We start from the raw sequence: 10,663 nt of genomic DNA on the forward strand, positions 1-10,663 counted from the left end.
TGTGTGTGTGTGTGTGTGTGTGTGTGTGTGTGTGTGTGTGTGTGTGTGTGTGTGTGTGTGTGTGCGCATTTGCACCTGTGTGTAATTTTTTAGATAAGAAATAATAATAAAATTGAAATAATAAAATAAAAGTGGTGAATTTTGTACAAGATCCGGAACCTTTAATAATGGGTATCCCAATTCAATCCGATCACTTAAATCATTTTAATCACTTAAAGGAGCAGTGTGTAGGATTTAGTGCCATCTTGCAGTGAGTCGTGTGGAGTAGAGCTTATGGTCGCCTTCATGTAACGTTAAAACGTGAAAGGCCCTCTTTAGAGTCAGTGTTTGGTTTGTCCATCCTGGGCTCCTGTAGCATGGCAGGCTCAGTGGAAGAGGACCCGCCATGGATGTATAAGAAGAACTGGATACGGGGACACCGCTTAGCCTTGCAGCCAATTATTTTCCAGTGGTACCCGTGGTATTGCAAGGAAAAGTCCCCCTGCAGCCCAAAAAGACGCTTGTAACACTGTTGTAAGGAAACCTCAAACTGCACACATGGTTGAGTTTGACTCTTTCTATTCAGAATTTTTAATCCATGGAGTTTTTATATTTGAATCGGGAGCTGGTAAAAGCGAGTTTAAAAACCTGATCTAATGTCAGCCCAATGTAAAGTCTATAGGATGGTGTGTAAACTCAGGGGCGGGACCAGCGGGATAAACATCACTGCACATTAGGCCGCATATCACGCAAGTAAACCCGGAACCTTAAAATAGTTTTTTTTGCCGTATGTACCATGCAAGCAGTTCTCATTGAACTGAATAGCCGCCATTTTGGGATCCGGTATCTAGTAATCACTAAACATTTAATGGGACCAGCTACATTTGTAGATATGAAGGGCTCTTTCTATATGAACGGAAACACATTGTTTCTTAATTTCAGGTGATTAAACACTATGGAAAACAAAATTCTGTATATTATAATCTATTTCTGCCAATTGATCTCCCTAAATCCTCCATACTGGTCCTTGAAATGTTGGAACACATCGGAATAACTGTAGCCTGCTTGATCTGTCTGTGGAAGGTCATATTACAATATGATTCTTCTGGCAGTCAATAAATGATCATATTTTAACACATGCTATCTGTATGCATATTAGCTTGCTGTAAAGTGATATACAGATATACAGACAGGCTTACTATGAGCATGTTAACATGCTCAATGTTATGTTCCAGACATCAGAATAGCACCCCATAGTCAGCATGCATTAAAACAGGACGGCTTTAGGTATGCTAACATGCTAGCATTTGCATTCAACCCAAATCAGAGCTGACCCTAACGAGCTTAGGCTGATAAGGACAACTTAGATTGAACAAACTTGTGCAGAGTGTGACAATGTAGTGCTAATGCCTGGCAAATTGAACTTGTCTTTAAATGGCCACATCACAGAAGATAAAACCTTTTGAGTGCATGACCTTTCCTCTGATGCTACCCTGCCAAATGTAACATGCTTTCCCCTCTATTACTAGTAAGGTCACGAAATAACGTTTTCTCTCCATTTCTCTTCACTTTGTTCTCTGCTATGTAATCACCATTGCCCACCTCACAAGGTACCTGGCATGACAGATGTTCACTCCTTGTTTTTGACCCAGGTTCCTCTCTTCCAGATTTTGGCAGCATATGACTTCACAGCGAGAGGAAACCATGAAGTTTCTCTTCGAGCCGGCGAGCCAGTTCGTGTCCTGGAGCGGCACGACAAACGTGGGAACCCTGAATGGAGTCTAGTGGAGACGAGAGGTGGGAAGAGAGGCTATGTGCCCTCCAACTACCTCACAATGGTTCCCATGGGGACTGGGCCACCTGGCACATACCAGCCTTACTGGTGAAAGGAAGGAGAGGAAAGAGCAGCATGCACAGTATGACTAGGGATTCACCAACACTGTCTTTAAAAGGCCTACAGCAGTATTTTTGTAATGCAGGTGCACCTGCTTTTCAAACAAAAGCATTATTCTACATAGTGACCATCAGTTATTTTCATTGTCAATGTCAAAATCGGATTAATTTGAGGCATATACACAAAATAGTTGGATGGCCACATTGTTACTGTAGAACTAAAAGCCAAATTCTGTTGACTACTTTTTCAGCTGCAACTTTATTTTATCTTTATCACTTATCCTACACCCATGTCCCGTGCACATTTATCAAATTACAAGAAAAGGAAAGTAAAAGTCAAGTCACGTCAATTTTATTCATACGTAAAACCCCAAATCAGAAATTAGCCTCAAAGGGCTTTACAGAATACAACAGCTTCTATCCTTAGACTCTTGATTGGATCACTAATGGTGTAACCTTTTACAAGTACGGGCCTTCTCTTAGGCCATTTTCTTACAAACTTGGATATATATTTGAAAAAAATGTTGACACCTTTGTCCATCAACACTATAAATATATATTTTGCTCTCCAAAGTGGTTATGAGACAGTCTCACATAATGGTGTGGACTAACAAATTAGAGCTTTAAAACAATGACATCTGATTGTAATATCATTCCAAACACTATCTAGACGTTACTTGGCGGTGCAACAGTGTGGACATGTTAAATAGCTAGACGAAATATCGTAAAGTTGCTGGCTCAATGGGAGAACATGTGCAACAGAAGGCACGTGAAAATGGGGTGACGATAACCTTTGAGATATCCGCAGCGTTTTAGGATGTCTCTGCTTTACTGTGGACATGGCCCCACAGAATGCTTTATCTTACTCTGTGACACACTGGAAGAAAATGAAGGAAGATACAGCGTGTGTGCTGTATTTACATTTTTTTTTTGAAGATTATTTTTTGGGGCTTTTCCCTTTTTTATTAGTGACCATGGATGGACAAGAAAGGGGGAGAGAGGTGGGGGATGACACGCAGTAAAGGGCCGCAGGTCGGATTCAAACCCGAAAACCTTGAAAACGAAAGGCTGCATGTTCTCGTTGGAGCCTCTGTGTGTTTGCGAGCTAACTGCAACACTTGGACTCACACAGCGTGCGTGTGCGTGCATGTATCCGTTTGATATGAAATTGGGCTGACAGGTGTGTGTGTGTGTGTGTGTGTGTGTGTGTGTGTGTGTGTGTGTGTGTGTGTGTGTGTGTGTGTGTGTGTGTGTGTGTGTGTGTGTGTGTGTGTGTGTGTGTGTGTGTGTGTGTGTGTGTGTGTGTGTGTGTGGTCTCCTCCTCCTCACCTGGAGGCAGGAGCAGTACCGTATCGAGACTGACAGGTACACAGCGCTCTCATCATCTCAGATTGTGTAATGTGATGTGAATGTTAAATGACTCAAGGGCTGATTAGGAGAGAGATAGAGAGAGGAGGAGAGTAGGTGGCGATTAAAGAAACAGGATGGAATTCATACAGGGAGAAGAAGTTAAAGTGTTGGAGGGAAAATGGAATAGAAGGATGCCAGGAGGAATAGCAGGCAGGCAGGAGACTCGGCAGCACAGAGTCTTCCTATTATTCTGGATGTTTATTTTGTCTAAGCCTCCTTCATTTTCCCACTCTAACCATGAGCTGTTTTAAAATAGACTCCTCTCTTCCTACATTTAGCTTTGTATCTGTAAGGTAGATGTATCAATGGTGTGCTTTCATTTGCTCCACTCCTATTACAGTACAAGACTAAATTCCTTCTTGAAGGTTTTTGCCTTGAAAAGATTTTAAATAGATATAAAATATTATAGACAGAACTGAAGCAAACTTCTAATGTATTCATAGGGACCTGGAGAGGCTTGTTGCTATGGCTACTGTTCAATTAATGCAGGTCGCGTCTCCCTGTGGCATTTCTTCAAGTTGGATGGACTGGGAAAACATTTAGTTACCGCAGAAGTTAAGTTGTTTTTTCAGTTTAGCAAATGTCTTCCACTTCAGTATCTCCTTGACACAGTATTCAGACCCGCATGACTGAACTGAAAAAGTACCATGGCCAACCATTTTGTTTCAATGCATGTAACTTTTTAAATTCAGTGCATTTTTTTTAAGAGAACAACTCATTGAAGTCTTTATCTCCATTAGTTTATGTATGTTGTATGTATTTACAGCTACAAATGCATCTATTGGTGAAAAGGTCCAGATGTCCACCCGTTACATTGAGCTGTCCCTAATCTGACAGACTAATTAATGAGCAAGAAAACATTCTTTATGCCAGCATTAATGGAAAAGACCAAAAAGACTTGTCTGCACCAACTCTTACCCACCATGTTGGAAAAGGGATGAAAAGAAAATAAATCTCTGTGTTTAAATGTTTTTGTTGTTGTTGCAGTTTTGCCCCACCCTTTTCACTTAATGCTCCAATCACAGCTGAGCAATAATTCATACGTCTGTGCAGTAGAGCAAGCGAGATGCCCCATTTATGTCCTACCAGAGTTATTGAATTTACGAGATTCAAACTTCCAACTATTCTATAAATGTTTGAAGATTTGTTTTGTGTATGTGGGGCCTATGCAAATCTCCACATAGACACAACTGTGCAGAGATTAAAATTAGAATGTAAAGCTATAGTGCGTAGTTTCTGCCGCCCCCATGAGGCGCGTCTACATTACACAAGCCTTCCTTGATCGCGCACGCGCCCACACACATCCTCCACGCAGTTGCTAGTAGCCATGGAGGACACGGAGGATTAAAAAAACATGATGGACTCCTCAGAAGAGATCATTATCTTTGCTTGAGCTTCTGCGCGGGAAAGTCACGGGACGCCACAATCTTCTGAACATAGTCACACTGAGACATACAGAGAGAGTTGTGTGGAGCTGATTGTCTTAACTAGCTTTGTAGCAACTCATTTGGAAATAGCTTGAATGTAATGGACGATCATTAATATCAAATAGTTATGCACAAAAGCTTTAAAGCAATTGAGTCCTTCTTTTCTTTATTATTTAATATGTTTCCAACATGGTGTGGTCTGATTGATATGCATATGACATTCCTGAAAGTGGCATGTTACTGCATAACAGAAAGAGCCTTTTCCACTGGATCGTGCTGTATCAGCTGCAGTGCTTGTGAAGCAAAGGGAGGGAGCTGCTCAGCTGGAGCTTAGCTGTTCCGTTTGTCTGAATGTCAGGACGGAGCAGAGCAGCAGGAGGGACAGCAAGATCCAGTTTATGACACAAGGTTGAGTGTGCGTGAAATGTTACTAATATACCAAAATATTACATGTCCTCAAGGTAAATATCAGGCTAAACTGATGACATTTTACCTGCCTTCACCAGGCCAGTTGAGTGTGATTGGAACAATTCAGCCTATGACATTTTGTTAAAAACAATGTAATGGCTTTAAACCTTACGTTTTGGCATGTATTCCTCTTTTAAGAATATATTTTTAATTCCCATTAATGACAAATTAACAGGGAGGAGCTGCTATTTTTTTAATCCTTTACTTATTCCCAGAGCAAATAAAACCAAAAATGTAAATAATTTAAAAATGTAAAACATTGGTAAAGGTAAACATTGAGAGCCATGTGTTTATGATATATAACCATCAACAGATAACAATAATAAATAAGAAGTGAAGGGTGAATTTTTTTCATAAAAATCTTTTCTTTTTCATCAGAAACTTTAGGTTAGCAAATTAACATAGTCCCTTATGGTGTTTGTGTGCGTGGATCGAAGGAGGCTGCCATTTTTGAACTCTCCACTAGATAGAGTAGGAGATCTAGGCTGTGTGTGTGAGCGTGTGTGAGAGTGTGTGACCGTGTGTGTGTGAGTGACCAACCTCTTTACCTTTGACAGTATTAGAGCTTGCCTGAGAACAGAGCCTGAACATAATCCTGTACATTCTGTTCATCATTTTTGGGGGATTTTTTAAATTTCTTTTTTTTTTATTAAGCAGCTGTCAAACAAATGTGTGAAGTGTAACGTGTTTAACCTGCTGATTACCTGGTTTCACCGTCTGTACATCATTTCTGTCTATAATTTATTGTTTTGTAACTGTGTTAAGTCATGTTGTTGTTTCTTAACTTATTGGAAGCCACAGGGCTACCTGAACTGAACCATAAAGTCTTTGAAGTGTTGCCAAAGTTATGATTTTGAACACACACACACACACACACACACACACACACACACACACACACACACACACACACACACACACACACACACACACACACACACACACACACAGCAGATGTCTGCAGCTCAGCAGTAGTATCTGTCAGGGCAGCTGTGAACTGACTGTGTGTCTTCAATAAAACTAACCAGAAACCTGTTCAGTGTCGTCATGTCGCCTCACATTGATACCACATTCTGAAATATGAACATTCACACATGAAAAGATCAAAACAGTTTTCAAACATTTTTAGTGTTTTTTTTATCCACTTTAATGTCTTGTGAAAACATGTGCTTGTTGGCATTGAACTCTCTGAGTATTTCCAAAGGGGGCTGAACTTACAGTAAAGGACATGGATTTGATCAGAAACTATGTTCAAGGTCTACATTGAAGATAGAAATAGATAATATTGAACATTTGTCATCAGCATTGTCCAAAGTCCATTTGTTACCTATACACGGCTTCCCTTTGATGGGCCTGGAGCCAATCACAGCTCACACTGGGCAAGAGGCGGGCTACAACCCTGGACAGGTCGCAGTCACTCACAGGGTTGACACACCTACAGGCAATTTAGAGCTGTCCATTAACCAAACCTGCATGTCTCTGGACATCTAAATAGTCTATTTTGATGTCTTAAAACTGCTAAATTTGTCCAAAACACAAAGACACAAACAATGAATAAAAACAGACAGGTTGCAAATCCTCCTATTTAACGAGCTGAAACCAACGCTGTCCATTGAAGACCACCTAACTCCAAATGTGGTGTTAAACTGATTATGTTTTGTGACTTTGTCAGCTACATATACAATTTAAAACCCAATTTATTTCCTTAAAGATGCACTTTCACAAAGCTGAGAATTAACAGTCATATCAAGTTCTGAAGATACATGGTTTTCACAGGACAGTGACAAGTAGTTTTGCTTAAAGATTAAAGATTGCTTAAAGATGGTTAATCAGTTATTAAGATGGCTGCATATTATTGGCTACCACTAGAAATGTAACAAGTCAACATTGATTTGGTGAAAACCAGGTTAAAACCAGGATGAATTTGGTTGAAACTTAAAAGTATTTTAGATGTGAAGATCACCTAGTTTTGACAATTATATTTCACTGTGAAGCAGGGGAAATTCTGGAAAAAAAACAAAACAACAACGGTTATATGTAATCTAGACATCTAAAAATTATAACTTTTTGACCAAATTTAGCCCGGTCTACTAAACTACAAACAACAATATTAAGGCGGATACAAGGCTTCACATTCTTGAGTTATTCAAATCAAGTAGATATCTTCCAAAGCTACAATCCCTTAAGTATAACCTTCCATGATATTTTCTTATAACTTAATCAACTCTGTTGAAATCCATCTATCTTCCACCTATGGAGCTAGAGTTGTTTCGTTATTACATGTGAGAAAATAAATGTTTGAGAGAATAAATTATCACATTGAAAGTAAAAAAGCATTTTATGAGTGTAAAAAATATTTGAGAGAAAAAGTTTAACTAAAAAACGTTTTAAATATAGATTTAAAAATTATTTCTGAGAAAAAAAAGATCTTTCAAAATACTTTTTTAAACTCTCAAATATACATTTTCTATCGGTGTGAAAATGTTTTCCTTCCAGACACTAGTGAAGACAAACTGACGAGCTTTTACCCCGCTGGTTCCAAATTCCAATCCCAGACTTGTTGGATAAAGTGTGGACACTGATGTTGACAACAACTGCTTCTTACTTAGTCAACGACCTCCGCTGTGGTGCCCTTGTGGTGCCCTGGGTTTCTGAGCCAGGCACAGAAACCCAACAGCTGAGCGTGTTAGCAGAGCAGTTTGCTTGTTCTGGGAGATTCTTACAGACTGAACATGTTTGCAGAGTAAACACATCCCCTCGTACTCTGCAGTGACAACAGGCCCGCTTCCCAAACGGGTCGGGGTCTTCAGCAGCTGTCACCACATCATCAGCAGCTAATCTGAAATACTTGGATTGCTCGTGTGCCTCGCCACTTTCTGTCTGTTGGTTTTAGTCACATCCTGTTCTCAACTCTTCATTCTCATGCTGAAATTGATTCAGCGGTTTGTAGTCCCTCTACTCCCTTTCCTATTTTTCACCGTGTAATAAAACAATTGTCAAATTCCCATTTTCTCTGAGCCACTTTAGTCATTTTGTTTTCTCCAGAGAAACAGATGGGAGTTGGAAGCACTCCCAGGTACCTCTTTCATCTCCATACACCTTCGGTGCAGCGGAGTAGAAAAACAAATGCACAACACAAAGCTGCAGTGAGCATCTACACACACACACACACACATTCTGTGTTTAGCTTTGTTTATGTTTCGGGTTAGTTCAGTGAGCTCACCTGCTGTGTGAATGTAAAGCAGCTCACAGCAAATTGGGGGGAAATGCAATGACAGTATTTTTTCCTTACCCCACAAACTATGTGTTTTGTTGGTGAGCCGAACCTAATCTGAACGCCCAGTTTGTGTTTTCTCTGCCTGTCAGTTGCTGTTAGCAAGCTCCGCTTTTAGCTGTTTTGTTCCCTCAGCCGGCGTCCGACAGCAAACATCCAGCCACAGGTGCTCTAATGGGTTGTTTTTGTGTCATTAGCACCAGTTTGGTTTACTTGGAGGCATATTTGATTTGAGTTATTGATAAAGAGATGTGTAAAGAAATGCTTAATGGGGAAAGTGAGACAAAGAACTCCCAGTATTGATTCCTACTGACAGAGAGAAAAACACAAGATGACAAATACTAATGACTTGAAAACACTAACAGGAGAGGACGAAACAGACCCAGCACAATGGCCCGTGAGCTGTTTCACTTCTTTTTTTTTTGAAATAATGACTTTCATGAGTTTGGACAACTGCAGGAAGAGGTTTTGACTGACTGACTGTTGGTTGGGTTGTCCGTCTTGGACCACACCACACAAGGGTTGTCTTGTGTGTCTTTGTTTTTTCTTCTAGGCCAAACTGATTTAGATATTCTCTGTCATCTTCTGTACTTCTTGCCAGGAGCCAGCTTCAGCCCATGTACCAGTGAAGAAGAGTTTTTTTTTTTTTTTACCTGAGCCTCGCAGGCAATGCAGGAACTTTTGAAAAGCTGCAGCAAGTTTGACCAATGAGCACAAAGCTTCTCCTCCAAAGCAATTATATGTATCAATTAATGGCAACCTCCGCACCGCCAATTTATGAATCCCACTATGGCCCCGGCAAGACCCTCCCCACGAAGTAGCTCGATTGGTTGGGGTTAAGCTTTAGGATAGCCGATTGGTTAGGGGATAGGACCTGTACAAATGGGATTATGTTACCTTGCGTAAGCATAGACAACTGGCCCATAAATGCTTTTGAAGGGCGGGGCCGTAGTGGGATTTGTAATATGGCCTCCGGGCCTGATAAGGGAAGCCAATACAGAAGTTCACTTGTTGCAAAAAGAAGTCTGATTCTGATGGTCTATGAGAAAATGACCCTACTACTAACTTGATTTATTACCTTTTCATAATGAGTTTATGATCTCAACCGCTAGTTTTAGGTCTTCTTCAATACTACGTGATGTACAGTTAGGCAATAATGGTCCCAATAAGACCTGTCAGTGATGATAGAGGCAGCAATGAGGGTTCATGGCACAAATGGGTGACGTCACTGTGGTTACGTCCTCTTTGTTCATACATTCTATGGTAGTAATCTTAAAAATGGAGGTGAACATCGCAGACTAGCTTTTTCATATCAAAGATTTTGATGTAGGCTAATGTACTATGGTCATACCTTGGTGAAAACTATCCAATGAATGAATGATGGATCATATTCAATTCTCAAATGAATATTCATATTTAAACTAGTCTTCTTTTGGACTTCTAACAAATGTATTTGTTTTTATGTCCGTGACCTCCATGCATGCAGCTAACAACAGCTGCAGCACAATGTCAGCTGTGTGTTTGTTGCGGCGAAGGCAGGAGTGTGGAGTCTGAGCAGATGAGTGTTTGTGCCGAGCCTCTCTACAGGGAGCATTAGCCGGCTTCAGAGGGCACTGGAGTGTGAACTGGAGAGCTGGTTTAGGGGCTTTTTGAGTGGCACTTAGGGAACAAATGCTGCCTCTGAATTTGTGTGGAAGCACGGCAACGCATGCTTGCATGAGTGTAGATGCTTCAATTATCAGCTTTGTGTGTAAAAATGGATATATGTCTGCATGAATATCTTATGGTTGTCACAACATGTCCCTCTGTTGACTTCCTGTTCACCTCTTCCCTCAACGTGTCCATTCAAGCATGTGTATTCATTTTCAGTGGCATGAACGTGTGTGTGTGTGGTTAATAATAATAACGTCAGCTAACTTTTTCATCTGTTAGCAGCCGTTTAACGGTCCCGTGGCATGAAAATTTCAAACAATTAAAATATTTAATTGCGATTAATCACATTAATGTCATAGTTAACTCACGATAGTTACCCCCCCCTTCTCAAAAGCACAGACTCAGAAATGGCACACCCTAAGGAAAGCTCATCGTGGGACTGGCTCTAGAGGCTGGAATTCTGCACCAAGGCTGAATTTTGGATACAGTATTAGGGACCACTAAAGTCTATATAAAAGAGACTTCAGATACAGTATTAGGGACCACTAAAGTCTATATA

General features: G+C 40.5%; 1 protein-coding gene and 1 long non-coding RNA gene across 4 annotated transcripts in view; one reads left to right on the forward strand and one right to left on the reverse strand.

Annotated features, from left to right (window-relative positions):
* The window catches only part of arhgef37 (Rho guanine nucleotide exchange factor (GEF) 37), a 27,864-nt gene extending 24,950 nt beyond the window's left edge, over positions 1-2,914 (forward strand). For all 3 annotated transcript variants that reach the window (XM_034882966.1, XM_034882967.1, XM_034882968.1), the window contains one exon: positions 1,647-2,914. In XM_034882966.1, coding sequence (XP_034738857.1) covers positions 1,647-1,865 — 219 coding nt within the window. In that variant the 3' untranslated portion in view covers positions 1,866-2,914. The remainder of the gene's footprint in view (positions 1-1,646) is intronic.
* LOC117951319 overlaps positions 1-9,419 on the reverse strand; it is a 17,340-nt gene extending 7,921 nt beyond the window's left edge. Inside the window, exon 1 of the long non-coding RNA XR_004658141.1 lies at positions 9,220-9,419. This is a non-coding gene — a long non-coding RNA (uncharacterized LOC117951319). The remainder of the gene's footprint in view (positions 1-9,219) is intronic.
* Positions 9,420-10,663: the final 1,244 nt, after the last annotated feature.

This window comes from Etheostoma cragini, chromosome 10 (assembly GCF_013103735.1).
Source record: "Etheostoma cragini isolate CJK2018 chromosome 10, CSU_Ecrag_1.0, whole genome shotgun sequence".
Taxonomy (NCBI): Eukaryota; Metazoa; Chordata; class Actinopteri; order Perciformes; family Percidae; genus Etheostoma; species Etheostoma cragini.